We start from the raw sequence: 18001 nt of genomic DNA, 5'->3' as shown, positions 1-18001 counted from the left end.
GAAAAGTAAAGGGGGTGGTTGGCGTTGCTGATGGAGGAATGAAATGCAAAGCACGTAACCCGAGGATTAAGCTTGGATGGAAGGATGGGTGTGTGTAGGTGGTTTCATTTATATCTGTGGGGGTTTGGGAAGCATTAGTTTATTTTCTCTGAAGAGGCAAGATCTCTAACTATTTAAATTCATTCCATCCATTTGTTTGGAAGCACTGAATATGAAATAGAAAAGTAGAAAGCAGAGGATTTCCCTTGTGGCACAGCAGATTAAGGACCTGGCCTTATCACTGCAGTGGCTTGGGTTCCCTCCCTAGCCTAGGAACTTGTACATACTGTGGGTGCAGCCAAAAAAAAAAAAAGTAGGAAACACAATGGAGATTATTATCAAGTGAGCTGTTAGGGCAGCATCAGAATCCTGCCTTTGTAAAGCAGTTTCGTTAATCTTTTCTGTTCAATTCATTGCTGTTTTTCTTCTAATATATATATGAAATAATGTAATGAGTGAATGGTACACATTTGATTATTGTCTTCTAGAACTTCCTAAATTTCTTAATGATGTTTGAGCTATAGTTATGAAATGGGGATGTGGCAAAAGTGCCTTCGAAACTATGGCTCATTATGATAGGAAAATGTAGTTTGGAAAAGCACGTGCAGTATTATTTGAGGAAGAATAATGGGAGAGTTTCTGCTGTGGCTCAGTGGGTTAATAATCCAGCTTGTCTCTGGAGTTGCCAGTTCAGTCTCCGGCCTGGTGCAGTGGGTTAAAGATCCAGCATTTCTGCGGTTGTGGCATAGGTTGGTCCCAGTTGCAGCTTGGATTCCATCCTTGGCCCAGGAATCTCCATATGCTGTGGGTGTGGCCAGAAATGGGGTGGGGGGCAGAATAATGAAGATTTGAGAAGCTCGGGAGTAGATGTCAAATCTGTGCTCTCATCTTGAAAGCCTATTTTTGGTTTTTGTTTTTTGATACTAGGTCAAGGATACAGGAGCACATCAGAAGCCAAAGGAGTTCAGGTTGCCGAAAGACCATCAGTTTGACATGATGAATGTTAAGAACATTCCCAAAGGCAAAATTTCTATTGTAGAGGCATTGACACTTCTCAATAATCATAAACTGTATCCAGACACATGGACTGCTGAGAAAATAGCCAAAGAATACCATCTAGAACAGCAAGATGTGAATTCCCTTCTCAAATATTTTGTTACCTTTGAAGTCAAAATCTTCCCTCCGGGAGGCAAGAAGGCAATACAATCAAAATGAAGAAAATCTTGAAATTACTTTTCCTATATGTCTTCCACATCCTCATGCCCTGTTTATTTTCTCATTTTTAGCATACTAAATTATATAAATTACCAAATGTATAAAGCGCCTTCCTTGCGAGAACATGCTATTTATTGAGCTCTGCTGAATTTTCAGGATTGCTGATAGAAGGAATTTTGTTCTCTTTTAAATTTTAATTTGGTTTAGGCATATGTTCATATGTAATATCAGCATGACTAATCAGCACATGTATAAACGTATTATAAATAAAAGAGTTATCGTATTTTGGCACATCATATCATCAGCTTTTAAATGGTCATATGGTTTCTTGGAAAATGTCCAGAATCCCTCATTTAACATTCAAAGCTTCACCTTCCAATTTAGGTGGTTAGTTTATTCTTCCAATGGAATAATGAAAGTAAGAGTTTTCCAAACTCTTAAGGCTTTTGTCATTTTGTGGTTAAGGAAAGGGAGACTTGTCAGTGACATCAGTTAACAGTACTTCCTGAATAAAGGCAGACAGGAGACTGGATCCAAAATCAGTAGAAACTATATTATTACTTCTGTGGGGAATAAGAATTAGGACTTTGTTTTGAATGGATTTTACATATAATATAACTTTATATAGATAAAATGTGGGGAATAAGAATTAGGACTTACTTTGTTTTGAATGGATTTTACATATAATATAACTTTATATAGATAAAGAAGAATTGATGTTATAGAATGTTAGCAGTCTGCTCTGACAAACAGGTTAAGTCCAAAAACTTACAGAGAGGCAGGCACTAGTTCAAGCTATCTGAAAAAATAAATTTTCTCTGGACTTAATGTAGAAACACAAGAAAATTTTGAAGAGTGGTTTAAGAACTACGGTAAACTGAATTAAGTGATCAAATAGGTATTTTCTAATTTAAATGTGAGAGAGAAAGAAAATAGCATAAAATGTGATCACTGGAAGGGACCTGGGAAATTGCTGCTTCATCCAATGAACAAACTTTTTTTTTTTTGTACAGAATAAAATACATACATTTACACACAATTACATTCACACAGATTATTATAACATGGATCTTAAGAAACAGATTAAGTGACTCCCACTGGAGAAGTGGAATGGAAAATATGCTGAGACCAATGGGAAATTTATTCTATACTTTATCCCAATTTTATGGCTTTCATCTTTACTACTTAGTTTTATCTATTACATTTCAATTTTTCTTTAAAAGTTAGCATTATATTAAATTGTTATATTATGCAACTAAAATTTATAAAGAAGAAAGCCTTATATACCATTAAATATTTTACATAGCATAGTAAAAAGAATAACAACTGGTAAGCATAACAAAAATAATACACCCTCTGAAAATAAGTAAAATATAAAATGCATAAATTGGTTAAAAAACAGTGTAACTATATAAATATGTCCTCACAATTTGTTCCATCTCATTGGTTCTTCAATAAAGGCATTATACCATTCTAGGTGATGTGATAAACAAGGCATTATAGACTTTACATTGTACCATGGAGAGAAATGGTTATTAATAATACAATTGTAGAACTGTATTATTTAATTGTACAGTGGCATTATTTAATTATCATAAGTTCTTTGATGGAGAGGAAATCAGAATCAGATCTAAGAAGACTTCAGCATTCCAAGAATGATGTCAAATGACCCCCTTCATGGTGGATTATGCACTTAATTTGCTATGAGATATATTTCTTCTCTGGAGATTCCTTGTTTGTGTATCAATTGTAGATTTTTGGTTTGCAATTATTCTGAAGTTTTGATGTAAGAGTCTATATGTATATGAGATTGTTTTAAGTTGTTGGTCTCTTAATTGCAAGTTCATCTCCGGTGTCCTGCATTTGTACCCACCTCTTCTCATGATTTCTGATTTTGATGGTATAATTGTGCATGGATGATTTCGTATCTTTACTGTATACATACCTTCACTGGTGAGCCTTGTCATTTGTGGAATTTTTGTTTCCTGTTGCTGATCTTTTCTTTCCTGCCTAGAGAAGTTCCTTTAGTATTTGTTGTAAGGCTGGTTTAGTGTTGCTGAATTCTCTCAGCTTTTGCTTATCTGAGAAGGTTTTTTATTTCTCCTTCAAATCTGAATGAGAGCCTTGCTGGGTAGAGTATTCTTGGTTGGAGGCTTTTTACTTTCATCACGTTAAGTATATCATGCCACTCCCTTCTGGACTGCAGAGTTTCTGCTGAAAAATCTGCCGATAACCTTATTGGGGTTCCCTTGTATGTCACTTGTTTCTTTTCCCTAGCTGCTTTCAAGATTTTCTCTTTGTCTTTAATTTTGGTCAGTTTGATTATTATGTGTCTCGGTGTGTTCCTCCTTGGGTTTATTTTATATGGTACTCGTTGTGCCTCCTGGATTTGAGTGAGTGGTTCCTTTCCCATGTTAGGGAAATTTTTGGCGATTATCTCTTGGAATATTTTTTCTGTCCCCTTCTCTCTTCTCTTTCTAGCACCCCTATAATACGAATGTTGGTGCGTTTAACATTGTCCCAGAGTTCCCTGAGACTCTCTTCATTTTTTTTCAATCTTTTTTCTCCTTTCTGTTCTGCATCCGTAATTTCTTCTAATCTGTCCTCCACCTTGCTTATTCGTTCTTCTGCCTCCTGTATTCTGCTGTTAGCTGCTTCTAGGGAATTTTTTATTTCAGTTATTGTATTTTGCATCTCTTCTTGTTTAAGTTTTATATCTTGTATCTCTTTGGTTAGTGTTTCCTGTAAGTTATCCATCTTTGCCTCCAGTTTATTTCCAATGTCTTGCATCATCTTCAGCATCAACAGTCTAAAGTCTTTTTCCTGGAGGCTGAGAATCTCCTCATTGCTTAGCTGATTTTCTGGGGTTTTTCCTTTCTCCCTCTTCTGAGTTATAGTTCTCTGTCTTTTCATTTTTATAGGTTTTTGGTGTGGTGACCTTTTTATAGATAATAGAGCTGTAGCCTCTCTTACTTCTGGTGTCTGCCCCCCTTGTGGCTGAAGTTGTTATGGGGGCTTGCTGTAGGCTTCCTGATGGAGGGGCTGATAACTGCCCACTGGTAGGTGGAGCCAATTCTAATCCCTCTGGTGGGTGGGGCTTAGTCTCTGGATCAGATTAGGGACTGCTGTGTGCCTGAGGCTCTTTAGGTAGCCTGTTTACTGAGGGGTGGGGCTGTGATCCCACCTGGATTGTTGTTTGCCCTGGGGCTTCTCAGCACTGACTGGCGGTGGGGCCAGATTTTCCCAAAATGGCCACCTCCAGAGAAAGGCAACTGCTGAATATTCCCGAGAGCTTTGCCTTCAATGTCCTTCCCTCACAACAAGCCACATTCCCTGTTTTCCCATGATGTCCTCCAAGAACTGCAGTCAGGTTTGACTTAGGTTCCTGTGGAGACCTTGCTCTGCCCTGGGACCTAGTGCACGTGAAAGTCTGTGTGCGCCTTTTAAGAATGGGGTCTCCGTTTCCCCCAGTCCTGTGGAACTTCCATTAACAAACTTAATGAACACAATGTACTAGTACTAAGATCTTGGGCAAGACTGTAAGTTTAGCTCTGTCATATTACTACCTGTGGAATTTGGGATAGATTGTATAACTTTTCAGATTGAATTTCTTCTGTAAAATGAGTTATATGCTGCCTTATTTTAAATCAAACAGTTACTGTGAAGATTCATAATAAAAGACTGAACAAGTCTGACTTTTTTTTTGAGAACAGAAGCCTGGGGAAGTTTCATGACCCATTTAAGATTATTCTGGAGTTTATGATATAGCCAGGACCAGAACTGAGGTTTTCAAGGTTGTTGTGTTTTTGTTTTTTTTTTTTTTAACTGCCAAAAACATCTCAAAAGATCAGGAGGTGTGAGTTGTGGAAATATTTGGACAATGTGATAAAAATTCCAGAGTAATGTCTTTCTGAGGTGAGCAGACATTCCCTACTTCTAGGGATTCCCCTCAAAATGGCATGGACGATGATGAGAGGCACTTGTAGTGCTCAGAAGAGAAAAAATTGAAATGGGAAAATTTTACAGTATTCAAATACAGTTTCATTATATTAATATACCTTGCTTTTATTTGGTTGAAAACTAATTCTTTTAAGAAAACAAGAATTAATATATAGTTGTATTTTAGAACTCTGGTAGCTCCATCAAAACTGTTTTCCTTTACCAAATAAAGGTCAATACCTGTACTTGAATCACTGCTATTTCTGAGCCATCTTCCCTATTGAAATCTGCACTGTGGCTAGTCAGCCATAAATATGGCTGTTATATGATGTCACATGATAAAGTACTTCACATATTATTCATTGACCTATTACTGCTTTTTATTACATGTAGGGGAGTGCTTGGGTAGTAGTGGTGTCACAGAAGTCATGAAATTTAGATTCAGAAAATCTGGGTGTAGCTCTCAGCATCACCACTAGCCATGTGATGTTGGACGTGTCCTTCACTGTAAAACAGGTAATAATTGCTAACATTTTAAAAGCAATTACTGTACCAGGCATTGATCTAGGTGCTTTACATATATTAACTTGCTTAATATTTACCACTCTTAACCATATTTTATAGGGAAAATGAGGATAAGTTACTGTTAACCATATTTTACAGGGAAAATTGAGGCACAGAGAAGTAACTTTTTTTTTTTTTAATGGCCACACCAGCATATGGAAGTTCCTGGGCCAGGGGTTGAATCAGAGCTGCAGCTACTGACTACACCATAGCCATGGCAATAGCAGATCTGAGCCACATCCCCTGGGCAACACCAGATCCTCAACCCATTGAGCAAGGCCAGGGATTCAACCCCATCCAGAGACAGCTTTGAGTTTTTGACCCACTGAGCTACAATGGGAACTCCTAAAGTCCCTTTTTTTTTTTTTTTCTTCTTCCTTCTCCTGCTTTTTAGGGCGGTGCCTGCAGCATAATAGAGATTCCAGAGTAGGGGTTGAATCGAAGCTGTATCTGCTGGCCTGTGCCACAGCCACAGCAATGCAGGATCCAAGCTGCATCTGCGATCTATCTCACAGCAACGCCAGATCCTTAACCAACTGAGCAAGGCTAGGGGTTGAACCTGCGTCCTCATGGATGCTAGTCAGGTTCATTAACCACTGAGCCATGATGGGAACTCCTAAAGTAACTTTTAAATGATCATTTAGCAAATGTTGGAACCTGGATTTAAACCCTAGTAGATTATTTTCAAAACCTGGTGCCACTAACTGCTACCCTATGTTGTCTGTGGGATTGATCATAAGAATTAAGTGCAATGGCATGCAGGGTGCCTGGGACAGGTGAGGCCAGGACTACTCAGTGTCCACTGTGTATAAGAATCACCTGTGGACCTTTGTGAAAATAGATACCTGGGCCTTCTCTGCTGTGGTGGACTTCTTTAGTAAGGCTGAGAGACTCTTGATGAGCTCTGGATCAGGAATATTATAAAAATATTTAGTGGCCAGTGTAGCACCAGACTGTCCACACCACATGCTGACCATCTGTTTGGTTTGAATATTAGCCTTAACTGGGCCTAAAGTTTCCTGTGAAAGAAAAGGAGCAGGAGATAGGAGGGTGGCTTTGAAGGATTTTGAAGGAGAGATGCTTTCTGGGCCATGATGAAGGGAAGGGGAAAGAATTCCTGGAGATGAAAAAGTTTGAGGTTAGTAGAGTCAAGGGAAGAGGGAAGGAGGTTAATCAGGGGTGGGCGGAAGAACAGGGATCTAGGAAGCAGATACAGAAAAGCTCCCCAAATGGGGGTTTTCACAAAGTTCTACCATAAGTAGAGTCACCATATAATTTATGGCCCAAACTGGGACAACTTAGAGAGTGAAAAGGGCACCAATTACATTAGGACAATAAGGACAATAGGCATAAACTGGAACTATACTGGACAACTAGGAGGTATGAAAAGGAACTAATGGAGGTCTTGAAGGTCACCTGGGATCTGGATGCAACCCTCTTAGCTCCATTTGGTCAACATTTAGCACCTCACCATTCACCACTCAGAGCAGCCCCTGTCTGTGTTCTATTTGGCCCCAACTAAGGCTTGAGCACAGATATCCCCTCCTCCATATCTACTCCATGCTCTGAAACACCCATAATCCCCCCAAAAGGAGGGTGCAGTCTTGGACAATTAAGGTGGTGTGATGAGGTGCTTCTGTACTCATACCTGGAGGGACTTTAAAGTGGCTCAAAGTACCCTGGATTGGAATTAAAGCCAGGTGGTTGGGTACAAGCTGAAAATATATAAGAAATGAACACATATAGGACGGAAATGGTTTTATGCATCTTAAATAGCCATTACTCGTTGCTGTACTAGCACACTTGTTCTGGTGACCAACCCATCAAACTGTTTGAGAAAAGGACTGTATCCGATGGTTTATCTGGATATTCCATTTCTTCTGCTAGGAATGGTAGGACTGAGTTACTTATTAGGAGAGATGGTAAAATAACAAGCCCTTAGATCTAAGTCCCTAGTCAAAACCAAGCTTTACATTCAGAGCATTTGGGTGCCTAGTTCCATGGCCTTTGTGTGCCATTGTCAGCACTCCAACGATAGAACTGTGTCTTGGGTGCACACATGGGTAGATTGTAGAAGAGGGACTCACTGAGTAGAACAGAATCCTGAGTGCAGATTAAAGTTCAGTAATTTTTTAATGTGCTAATATTGTGAAGTATATAGCAGGTAACACCAAAAATGATTCTTTACTTCCTGTGAGGAAAAAAGGCAATGGCTAAGTCACTATAAAGAAGAATAATTTGGAGATGAGAATTTAGTCAAAATGATATTAAAGCATTACTTGGAGAAGTAATCCCTGGGGTGAAAGAAAATAGATGACACTGAGCAGCCTTGATGAGCAGGAAGATTTCTTGGTTGCGTGAGTGAATATAACCTTCAGAAAGGTTATCTAATTTTGAAAGAGGAAAGCTACAACAATGCAATCTGAATGAAAATGACCTCAGTTTATGGCTCCAAAGAAAATAAACTAAAAAAAGGATTTATGTGTAGGATTGATTGCTGACATTCACATCTAGAAGCAGAGGGGGGCCACTGAGTTAAAAATAAGCAGTATTTAATTTATTTGTAAAATAAGTCTCAGGTCTTTTTTCTTATCCTGGAAGGACAAGCAATAATTAAATTTAAATCATAAATGTTTGGTAGTAAAAATTCCATCTAGAGATAGTGATTTTGAGCAATTGTGCTATTTTACTGTACTTTATAGCACTTATATATGGGAAATATTGTAGCCAGATTTTTCTTTAAATGCCTGCCTACATTTCTAAGTAAGCATAATTTATTAGACTAACAGAACTATATAATGAAGATTATTACTTTTATTTTGTAATATCTGTAGTTTCATTTTTCAGTATGCTTATTACACAATAGTATGCTTTTTGTGTAATATTTAAATTTTATTTTTCTTTTAGTGTACTTTTCTCAACATATGGCATTATGATTTCATACAAATTTATATGAATTGGTGAGTGTATAAACAGATGCTGCTTTTTAATTACCCAACTAAGAAACAATACAAATGGGCTCCTACTTACTATTCAGATTTTTTCATTAGCATAGGGAACCTGCTGCACTGAGTATTCAGCTCTCGTTAACTCTATTTACTGCTCCTTAGGCCATTATCTATTAGTTATTTAATCATTTCCATTTCAGCCTTCCTGCTCCTAGTGCTGGTCCACAGCTGATGCTGTTGGTTTGGATAAAGAGCTTTAAAATGGAAAACCACTTAAAATTCCACACTGTCACCAAAGTAAATGAACACCTTTTCTCCCTTTTGGTTATTCTTTTGTTGCTGACCATGGTGTTTCAAGAGGAATAGTGAAAGGTAAGATAAAAGATTTTAAGAGGACCAGATTTAAGAGATTCTAAAGCTTTTAAAACAACATCCTTAATGAGGCCTTTGCTAAATATTTAGGTTGCCACATTCTATTTTTTAAGAGACCCACTTTTAGGTAGGTCATATATGTGACCCAATTCTGAATGTAGATATAAGATTAATAGCATGATTTTTAAAAACTTTCTCTGCTTGTTCAGGTAGAAAAGAGAGAAGTGGCTTTTCAAATCATCTCCTCAAATCAATAATATTGCTAATTATTAATTTACATACTCATCACTACAAATATTTATTCTGTTTACTGTGTGGCAGACATTGTTCTAAAGCTAGGGGCACAGAAGGGAAGGTAACAGTCTCATGGGCCTTACTGTTTTACAATATTAGCTGCTTTTTCAGTTACCTATTTCTCCATGACAAAGCGTCTCAGGACCTAGTGGCTTGAAAAAACAATTCCTTATTATCTCTCAGAGTTTTGCAGTTTGTTGGAGCTCAACTGGACAGTTTTCCCTTGAGATCTCTCACACATAGTTATGGCTGCTGGTGTCACCTGAAGGCTAAACTGGGCTAGGTGTCGTAGAAGGCCCACTCTTAAGGCAGGCAGTTGATGCCGATTGTTGGCTGAGTTCAGCCATGACTGGATCAGAGCATCCGTTGGCAAGCTCTCCATGTGGCACGGGCTTCTTATAGCTTGGTCACTGGCTAGGTTCCAAAAACAAATGTTGCAGGACCGAAAAAGCAAGATTGTCAAATCGTCAGAGCATCATTTCTTTATCCTATCTGCCTGCGAAGTCACAGAGCCTGCCTTGATTCAAGGGTCCCTTTGCAGTGCATCAGATCTGGAAGTGCTTGCTGACAGTTTGTCTGATTTGGATGATGCTAACTTTGACAGCCTGGTGAAGGAGGTATCTGCCATCTTTTCTCTATAAAACTAATATTATTTTTCTCTTGTAATTAATATGTTATTGATTAGGAAGGGGCATGAGAGGTACTGGATGTGTTCTCTGTTTTGATCTGGATGGACACTACTTTGGTATATATTCATGTACAAATACATCAAGGTATTCATTTCTAAATAGAGCATTTTACATACTTGCGTACAATATGCTTAATACCTCAATTAAAAAAATAAATTTAAAATCATAGTTGTCATTTTCACCTTGCCTGGTTGTACTCTAGTTGTTTTGACAATGATTCCACTAGTCTCCCAGTTACAAAGTCTAAAAAAACTCAGCCACCTCTGGCTGAGTTTAACTACCTCAGTCCCACCTACAGCTTCCGGCCTCTGTCATGACTCTATAATTCATTTTCCAGTTGGCACCCAGACTAATTTTTCTGAAAAAATGCAAATGTGAAACTGTTGTTCCTCTGCTTTAAATTCATTTCATCACCCTTAGGATAAAATCCAAGTTCCTTGAATTTTAAGGAGCTCCACGCCTGTCTAATCGCTCTAAATTCATCTCTTGTGGCTTTCTCAGTGTGAATACAACCTTCCTAACTGGGTTGCTTATTGAAGTATGTGCTTACCTATGACCTAAAAGGCAAAATAACACTTCAGTGGTTTATTGAATGGTAATTTAGTTCAATTCTGTTTGATGAATATTACTGAGTTTTAATTGAGTGCAAGTTTCTGAGCTGGGTACAGAGGTAAGAGTTATGATAAGGAATGAATATAGTCCTTGCTTCCTGTTGGGATAATAGACGTGTACAAATTACTCCACTACAGGGCAGAATCTAATAAATGCCCTGAGGAGTATGAACACAATACAACGGGAATTCATAGGAGGGTGAGAAGAGAGCTCTGCTGAGCAGGGTTTGTCTTAATGCTGCTGTCCTGAGGAGAATGAGGCAGACATTTAAGGGGAAAATCAGATAAAAGTAATTAGCTAGTCCAAAAAATGAAGGTTCCAGAGAGCCCAGTCTCTTGATGTGGGTGGCATATTTGGTGACTGTGCACATAAGTTCTTCCACTCCCGGTGAATACACTTTCACATTTCTTAAGAGGCTTTTGAAAGTATTTGCCTTTTGTGTGGTTTTGATTTTCCTTGCTGATAGTTACTGTTTCCATTTTTATTTTCTTCTTGCAGAGCACTGTGGCTCATGCAGCGTAGGCTGACCCTCTCTCTCTGATGCTCATCCTGGGGCTCTTGTGCTGAGCATGCTACCCTGAGAGGGATCTCGGTAATGTTTATGGAAAAGGTGTGACCTCAGATCTTCATATTCCATTAGGTATCTAATGTTCCTTTTATACCTAGTATTTACATACATTAGAATCCTTGGTTTATATAGTGGCTATGGAGGAACCAACTTTGATTTGCTGGCATTGCCATAACAAGGTACCACACACCTGGTGGCCTAAACAACAGATTTCTCCCAGTTCTGGAGTCTGGAAGTCTGAGATCAAAGTGCTGGCAGGATTGTTTCTTCTGAGGCCTTGCTCGAAGATCACCATCTTTTCCCCATGTCTTCGCAAGGTCTTTCCTCTGTGCCTGTGTCTTAATCACCTCTTCTCATAAGAACATCAGTCCACATTGGATTAGAGCCCACCCTAATGACCTTGCTTAACCCTAATTATCTCTTTAAAGGCTCCGTCCCCAAATATAGTCACATTCGGAGGTACTCTGGAACAGGACTTCAAATTTTGAGGGAACATGGTTCAATATGTAACACCAACCTATGTCGGATTTTAGTTGCATATAATTATTTTTTAAGGACATAATTGATTTTGGTGCATTTTGTATACCAGAAAGTTCAAGTTGGGTAATGCTGCAGTTTAGACTACACGTTTCTATTCATGATAACTGGGACTTCTGCCCATTGAAGCATCCTATAGCTTTGAATGGTATTTTAGTCAGGATCAGGTAAGTCCAATTCCTTCATTTTGCAGGTTCACTCTGGTGTCTAAAGTCAAGCAATTAAAAGTAGACTCTAGAACTCAAGGTCCTTGTTTCCCTAGTTCACCTTGCAATGTTGCACCTACTTTGTAAAATACTGCTTAATTTCCTAAAGATGACCTGAAAACACTGTAATATTTTATAGCCTCTCATTTGTCATCAGAAATAAAATTAGTAGTACTAGTTTTAGGTTTAACATTTTTAATTGTATTCCAGTGCTTTGAAAATATTTGCAATCCATGTGTAGTACCCATGATAATTTTTTTGTAAGTGAACTAGAGGTTATAGATAGAACATATAAGCAAGGCATACCTGTGTTCAAATTTTGGCTTCTCACACACATTGGGAATTACTTAAACATTCTCAATTGCGTTCCCCCGAATGAAGTTCCGCCATACTTGGCTCTGAGAATGTATCAAAATAACAAGAAATAAAATGTATGATCTTCAGAATAAAACAAAAACCCATACAGCAATGTACCATTTTTACATCTCCCTACCATAACTGTAATAATGATTAAAAAAAATGGTTTCTGGGTCTATAGTAATTCTTTATTTGGTTATTATTTTATTTATGACTTTGTAAATTTAAATCTTTTCCCTGTCAAATGTGTTTCCAGATTTATAAACATTTATTACAGTTTTGAATTTTTTAAAGAATTTATAATACAGTTCATAACTGTAAAGTAGTTTCACTGAGAGTTGAATCAATTAAAAGGAAAGAAAATTCTGTACAAGAATGTATTAAATTTTTTTCTTCTTTTTTAAGGGCCAGACTTATAGCATATGGAAATTTCCAGACTAGGGGTTGAATTAGAGCTGCAACTGCTGGCCTATACCACAGCCACAGCAATCCCAGATCCGAGCCATGTCTATGATCTACACCACAGCTCATGGCAACGCTGGATCCCTTAAGCCACCGAGTGAAGCCAGATATTGAACCTGCATCCTCATAGACATTAGTTGGGTTCTTAACCCACTGAGCCATGATGGGAGCTCCCAAGAATGTATTCATTTAAGAGAAATGTCAAACTTGATTTGTGATAAGTTATGAGAAATAGTATGAGATATAAGACATTAGAAAGAAGATTAATTCTTAATTAACTTGATGCATAGTATATTATAACCAGACTCCATCATTTGGGATTTTTATTATTTGACAGTCCTAGACAGAATCAAATCATTTAAATAAAAGTGGTCTCTAAGAAGAAAGCAAGTACTGGGAACACATTTAATTTGTTCGGGAGAAGAAATTGCTTTTAAAACTCAAAATTGCTTTAAAGACATAGTATAGCTTTTAAACTTTTTAAGCTCAAAATTGCTTAAAGACATATATTACTATGTATTTGAGGAGATAATGCTAATTACAAATGTGTGATAATTCTTTTTCCAAGGAGACTTCTATTTATTTTATGGTTATTTTGTTTAATGGTCACGGCCCCTAGCATATACAAGTTCCCAGGCCAGGGGTTGAATCCAACCTGGGTGGCAGCTGCGGCAATGCCAGATCCTTTAACCCACTGTGGGGGAGGGGCATTGAACCCACACCTCTGCAATGACCTGAGCCACTACAGTTGGATTCATAACTCACTGTGCTACAGGAACTGCAAGACTTCTATTTAGAAAGATGTGTATGTTTTCACATTTTTGCTTATTCTGTGAATGTTCAAGAGATAAAACTGCACTCCTTTAAAAATATTGTCATTAGTGCGTTTTCCAATTTTGTCAGCTTGATTTGGGAGATTTCGACCTAACTCTTAAAATGGTAAATCTTTATGAAATGAATAATCTGTAGGAAACCCCAAAGTAAAATATTTTATTCCTTTGTGAGAGTACTACAAATATATGAACCATTGTTTATAATGATAATGTTGATAATAATAATATTTTTATTGTGACATATATGTAGAGTGTTTATTATTTACTAGCCATGGTAGTAAGTACATTTCTTATTTCATTTTATTCTTACAGTTACTTTATATGGAGCTTTTTTGTTATCTGCAATTTATAGGTGAGAAAACTGAATATTATGGTGCTAAGTGCTTGCTTGACCTACAGTTATGTTGTCAGTCAAAGGGGAAGGGGCCATCCCAGGCGCACTTTCTCTCTAGAGCCCAAGACTTGACCATGCTGGCACTAGGCCACTTTATCATCACCACATCTCTATTCTACTTGTAATCCTCAGTGCCTAGCAAGCAAACTCTTTTTAATTCTGAGGCTAGAAAAAATATGAGCATTGTGTACAGCAAAGATTCCCAGAGAGATAATTTCAAAGGAAAGTGATAAACCACAATGAATCTTACAGGAAAAGTGGTTATTTGGCTGCACATTAAAGGAAAGAGAGGAATTTGAAGGAAAGTTGAGTGCAGAGAAAGGGAACAACATCAAATACTGGAAAAGGCGTTTTACTTGGTATTTATTGAGTATGGATCAATAGTATGCCTTACATTCTTTTATCCTTCATTTCCTCTGCCATCTAGGAGAAATTATGCTTTTGGTTTCTTTTTTCTTTTCTTTTTCTTTTTTGTCTTTTTGTCTTTTCTAGGGCCGCACCGGTGGCGTATGGAGGTTCCCAGGCTAGGGGTCTAATTGGAGCTGTAGCTGCCGGTCTACACCAGAGCCACAGCAACGCACACGTCTTCGACCTACACCATAGCTCACGGCAACGCCAGACCCTTAACTCACTGAGTGAGGCCAGGGATCAAACCCGAAACCTCATGGTTCCTAGTCAGATTTGTTAACCACTGAGCCAGAACGGGAGCTCCCTGGTTTCTTTATTTTCACAGATTTAGAGGACCTAGGCTACCTTGTATTCTAGAGCCTATCTTACATCACCTTTTGTCTTGAGACCATAGGAGTCTGGCTGTTTGCCTCATCTTTGATGAATCAGTGCTGGCCTTTGAGGTGCACACACTAGGTTCTGCATAGTATCCCTGGTGATGAGATGCTGATACAGGCTTTCAAATGCTGATTAACTAGACCTTTATACCTCAGACATCTCAAGGGCTCGGAAAAGAAAGGTCAGCTCCCTAAATGAGATTTCTAAAGTCATGCACCAAAAGCTCTCTCTTAACAGCATCTTATTATGTTAATTATGGCATGTAGGTTGGTTGTTCTGATGATCCTTAAGGGAGAAGAGGCTGAGCAAGGAAAGGGTGGTTAAAGGTTTTGCTTTGAGGAGAAGGAAGCAGGCTCCAGCATCTTTTACTAAAGTTCACTCCCATTAAATGGCCTTGAGTATCATGTTACCTCTGTCTGTGGTGCTGTATATATGTAATAAATAAATACTTGAGAATCCTGGAAGAGTAAGAAAAGGACTAAGACATTTGTGCTTGTTTTCTTCCATCTGACTAGGCTCTGCCATCACTTAAGCCTCTTGACTTAACATTTATAGTCATGTCCTAAAAGCAGTATTGATACATTGTTTCTGTTTGATTTTTTGTTAACAGCATTTAAAGTTTTCAAAGTTTGGGGTTTGTTTGTTTGTTTTTTTTTTCTGCTTTTTATGGCCGCACCTGCGGCATATGGAGGTTCCCAGGCTAGGAATTGAATCAGAGCTACAGCTGCCATCTTATGCCACAGCCACAGCAAAGCCAGATCCAAGCCGCGTCTGCGACCTACACCTCAGCTAAAGTTTTCAAAGTTATTTCTCTTGTTCTATTGCTAATGTATTTGATTTTAACAATTATAATTAAAACATAATAAAGTAAATACTTGATCTTTACCATTCTTCAAAGCTCAGCTATTGAGGTCTTTAGGCAGAATTAATTCACTCCATTGATTAAGATTTTGGCAAATATGCCCCCTTTCCTCCTCATATCTAACAGTTTTGACTGAGAGGGTTTTGGGTGACCAGACATCATCATGGGCTTTTCCTGGGCTTCTCTCCTTCCCAGCCAATTGTGATCTTTTATTATTATTATTATTATTTATTATTTTTTTTTTTTGCTTTATAGGGCCGCACTCGAAGCATATGGAGGTTCCCAGGCTAGGGGTCCAATTGAGCTGAAGCTGCTGGCCTACGCCAGAGTCACAGCAATGCGGGATCCGAGCCGCACCTGCAACCTACACCACAGCTCACAGCAACACTGGATCCTTAACCCACTGAGCAAGGTCAGGTATCGAACCCACAACCTCATGGTTCATAGTTGGATTCATTAACCACTGAACCACGACAGGAACTCCTAATAGTGATGTTTTAAAAAAGACATCCTATCAGGCTGTATAGTGCCGTCCAAACAATTACAGATATGAAAAATGCAGACTAGCCTCCTGCCACACTGTCTATATTAACTTAGGATTTGGAGAGCCAGTGAGTTGGCCTAGATTTCCCTCTGGCCTATTTGAAATATCAAAGGAAATATTAGGGGAACATTGACCGAAACTGCCCACCTTGGCCAAGCACAACAATAGCAGCTTGTGTGAGTTGTCGCACAGCAGGAGGCCCTGATGAGGAACATGGTGCTGCCCCAAACACTAACCAGGAGGATTTGGGAGGGACCAATATGAGGAAGGAGACGACCAACCTCTCAGAATCCTTGGTGCTAGAATCCATCTTGGCTGAAAGATAGGCAGGATACCAAGAAGGACCATGAGCCAGATCAATATGGGCTGAGCCAGACAATTGGTCAGAGACAACCCAGAAACTAACCCTATTTCATAAAACCAAAGGCCATAAGCCACGTGGCAGAGCAGTTCTCCTGGGTTTCTTTACCCTTCTGCCCCCCCGCCCCCGGGCACCCTTCCCAATAAAGCTCTTGCTTTGTCAGCACGTCTCCTGAGACAATTCATTTCCGAGTGTTAGACAGGAGCCCATTCTTGGGCCCTGGAAGGTGTTCCCCTTCCTGCAACAGAAAGACAAAGCAATTTCACCCACAGTATGAGAAACCTCTTGGGTGAAAAGTGAAGGTGGATTGGCCATCTAATTTATTGTTCATTTCTTCCTTTCATCCCTTCCCCAAAGTCAGTTAGGAAAAGGGAGGTCAAGTCTCTTTTCGAAAAGGAAAACAGAGAAAGTTGGCAAGAATTTGAAGAAGATGGCTTGAATTGTATTTTCCCCTGGATTTTCAAAAACAGTATTTGCATGTATAAATACTTTTACGTTATCCTAAAAGTGAAGGAGGAAAATGATCATTTTTTTGAGAAGGGGCAAGCTAGAGTTGAAAATACAGGTATGAAAGTTCTAAAAGAATGCAAATGTCTGCTGTCTCGATTTACTTTCACTGTCATGCCAGGGGTACAAAGAACAGAGATTCTGCTATTTTCCTCTACCAGGCCCCAACCTCCTTTCTTTCTCAGAAGTCTGTTTTGTGTTTTTTGCAAAATCCCAAGCCCATGTTTATTTTTCCAATACAGTGTACAGTTTAACACATCATTTATCTTCATTCATTATTTTGTATACTTAGGACTTCATAAACATCTTGTTCTCAGGATTCCAGAAGGCACTCAAGTCACACAGGCTTCTTCTCCACTTTACCTCAGAACGACACAATATTATCTGGGTATTTCTATTTTTACCTTATAATGAGGACACTCAATCTAAAATTGCACACAGCCCTGAGCTGTTACATTTCTGGTTCACTTTAACCTGAACTAGGGCTTCAGATTTTCCTGAAATCAGATGCATGCCATGCCTGTTTCAAGGCAGAACATAGCTTGTTACTGTCAGAATTCAATATTTATTTCTCACTGTAATGAAAACAGCCCTCTGGCCTTACCAGCTGTAATCTTTCACCAGTTCTGAATAAATATTTCAACCCATAATGAATCATTGTTGGATTTGATGAAGAAAATGGAATTAGAGTAATTTATATCTATGCTGACCACACATAAAAGGTTCTCACCAAATGTGGGTGAGACAAAAATATGGCTATGGTTTTTCAGAATGCAGAAAAACATTTGAAAAAGACTGATGTTACCCTAATATACTGCTCTGTGAAGGAAACAAGCAAAGCTGCTGCCCTTGCTGGGGTGACTGACTGGCCTACAGACCTCTTACTCTGTGGCAGCAAATATTCTATGGAGA

The 18001-nt window shown here is 38.6% G+C and overlaps 1 protein-coding gene across 3 annotated transcripts in view; it reads left to right on the top strand.

Annotated features, from left to right (window-relative positions):
- NDUFAF4 (NADH:ubiquinone oxidoreductase complex assembly factor 4) overlaps nt 1-18001 on the top strand; it is a 57060-nt gene that overhangs the window by 4974 nt on the left and 34085 nt on the right. Inside the window, exons 3-4 of one of the 3 annotated variants that reach the window (XR_014806205.1) lie at nt 967-1819; nt 1883-4949. The exons of 1 other annotated variant lie outside the window; for it this stretch is intronic. Coding sequence is in view for 1 of the 2 variants with exons in the window: in XM_001925477.6 (XP_001925512.1) it covers nt 967-1254 (288 nt within the window). In the remaining variant the exon portion in view is untranslated. Of the gene's footprint in view, nt 1-966; nt 4950-18001 lie in introns of those variants that run through there. One more of the 3 variants, XM_001925477.6, reaches the window with a different exon arrangement.

The sequence above is a fragment of the Sus scrofa genome, chromosome 1, assembly GCF_054392235.1.
Source record: "Sus scrofa isolate SSC_HxYL_T2T_F1_AM1 chromosome 1, Sscrofa_HxYL_maternal_Yorkshire_Landrace_v2.0, whole genome shotgun sequence".
In the NCBI taxonomy this organism is placed as follows: Eukaryota; Metazoa; Chordata; class Mammalia; order Artiodactyla; family Suidae; genus Sus; species Sus scrofa.
The sequence above is the reverse complement of the archived record's forward strand: the minus strand, read 5'-3'. Positions and strand labels throughout refer to the sequence as shown.